The sequence below is a fragment of the Porites lutea genome, chromosome 3, assembly GCF_958299795.1.
Source record: "Porites lutea chromosome 3, jaPorLute2.1, whole genome shotgun sequence".
NCBI lineage: Eukaryota > Metazoa > Cnidaria > Anthozoa > Scleractinia > Poritidae > Porites > Porites lutea.
In genome coordinates, this window is record NC_133203.1 from 2,002,750 (window position 1) to 2,005,069 (window position 2,320).

General features: G+C 40.2%; 1 protein-coding gene across 1 annotated transcript; it reads left to right on the top strand.

Annotated features, from left to right (window-relative positions):
• Positions 1-459: 459 nt before the first annotated feature.
• LOC140929259 (QRFP-like peptide receptor) lies at positions 460-2,088 on the top strand. Its single transcript, XM_073379064.1, has one exon. It carries the CDS (start codon positions 550-552, stop codon positions 1,555-1,557), a length of 1,008 nt encoding a protein of 335 aa, XP_073235165.1. The 5' UTR covers positions 460-549; the 3' UTR covers positions 1,558-2,088.
• The last annotated feature ends 232 nt before the right edge of the window (positions 2,089-2,320 follow it).

A 2,320-nucleotide genomic window follows, 5' to 3' on the forward strand; every position in this document is an offset into this window, starting at 1 on the left:
CGTCTTGTCATGGAAAGTTTAACTGGAAGCAATATGAGATCAGCGAGGGCCTGCCTACATACTTATCCTGAAACCATTTCATTGGTCATCTTTATACTGATACCATAACAATACCACCCTGATAAAAAGGGATTGAAGTATCTTCTGAAGTGTAACATACAACTTGACAGAAACAAAGTTTAGCCATCATGATATTGAACAAAAAGATAGTACGTACGTTGACGATTAAATCCTCTGGCAAAAAACTCACTAGCGACCTTTTTTCCCTCACAATTTAACGGCTGACATCTGTTAATGCTAATGTTATAATATAGAATACCACCATTATTTCTTTGATCACAGACTTAATTTGTTAGTGGGGGTGATAAGAAAAAACATTCTCGGGCAAAATCTCTCTAAGTGCGAAATGGCTTACTGTATTAAGCTAATCTGATTTAAATTTACATATGACAGGTGTCTTTATACAACAATATATGTACGACGGTTGGTTTTCGCTTTTTGCCACTTTTGGAACATCTTCAGGGGAGATTATTTGTTTGTCGTCCAGTCATGGAATACCAAAATGACACCAATTCGACGTCGGAGAAGATCTGCACGCAGGCCTCGACTTTGGTGAAATGCATCAAAATAGTCGCTTACTCGTCGATCATGTTAACTTCGCTGCTTGGAAACTTAGCTGTAATTGCAATCGTGTCAAAAAACAAAAGGATGCGGACGACAACGAATTACCTGATCGCTAACATGGCCGCTTCTGATCTATTAATCTCTGCCTTCGCAGTACCACGAGAACTCGCGCAAATTTTTGCTGGTTCAAATATATGGCTTCTCGATGGCTTAGCAGGTTCAATATCATGTAAGATGGACTACTTTCTCCAAGACACTTCAACGGCAGTGTCTATACAAAGCCTGGTAGCCATAGCAGTTGACAGATATCAGGGAGTCGTCTTTCCATTCCGTCCTCCAGTTATTACATCCAAGGTTTGTAAGGTAATAATTGTTGTTATTTGGATGGTGGCGATGGGTCTACACGGAACTTATTTCTATACCGTGCGGCTGGTAAAGACAGGCCAAAAGTGGTCTTGCACTTTTTGCTGGGCACCGACGTTTGAAGAGCATACACAAGAACGATACTTTCTGTTCCTTTCCATCTTTTTAATTTTCTTGCCCCTAATTGTGATTCTAACTTTATATGCACTGATAGTTATAGAACTAAAGAAAAAAGATCCTACCGAAATTGGAACATCAAGAATAAGGCGACAGAGGCAGAAAGAAAACAGAGCCATTGTCAACAAGATACTGATCATTGTCTTTTTGTTCATGTTGTGCATTTTTCCACTAACTATTTTAGGACTTGTTCATTATTTTTTGTGGGATGGGCTAGCGACATGTGCAACGAGAAAACTATTTACAGCCATGAAATTCATGTTTTATTCGAATACTTCTTTAAACCCGTGGGTTTATATAATATTAAATGAAAGGTATCGGAAAGGATTAAAAGGTTTAGTTAACTGTCTTTTACCAAAACAGCGTTACAGAAATGAAATAGAGATGAATTGAATGTCTTGTGACCGATAAGTTACTTAAGGTAAATAAGTTTAAGGGACAATTTTTCAATAAAGTAAATAACACCATTAAATAAAGTAATATATTCAAGTCTTTGAAATCTCTGCACCTCATCGGAGAGACCTGGATAAACAGCAGAATATGGCCCCCTAAGTGCTGGAGCGTGTTTATGCTGTGAGTAAGAACAAATAATGACATAGAAGGCTGGCATCACAGCCTGAACCGAAGAGCTGCTGGCCGCTGAGGACTTCCCTTCTATTTGCTTGTGTTCCTGCTACACAACGAGGCCCGCCTGGTGTCACTGCAGATTCGGCTTGTGTCTGAGCGCAAGCTGAGGCGGATCCAGAGAGCCGCCTACCGCCAGTTACAAAGCCGGCTCTTTGAGCTGTGGGAGGCATTTAACAAGAGAGAAATCCCTTAAGCAATTACTGAAAGGTTGCGCAAACATCAATAGGCCAGTGATCGTCTAAAGTACTTGAAGGACTAGCCTGCGAAAACATCCGTTTCTCCTCGCTCTAAGCCGCTAGGGACATTTCGCGCGGAGGAACGTCTGCGACTCAGCGGCAGAAATTTCATACTGATGACGTAAATTAATGTTTATATAATAAATCCGGTAGTCATGGGGTTCCAAATACAAATTTGACCAATTTTACGTGTCTTTCTGGTCGATTTTGGTAAAGTGTTGTGTTCATCTACCAACGAGCTCCAGCAAAACTCAAATGCTTCTTCAAGAGGAGACTATATTCCACAAATATTG

Excerpts from the sequence above, each read along its gene's own strand:
- LOC140929259 (XM_073379064.1), top strand. The coding sequence starts at position 550 with ATGGAATACCAAAATGACACCAATTCGACGTCGGAGAAGATCTGCACG.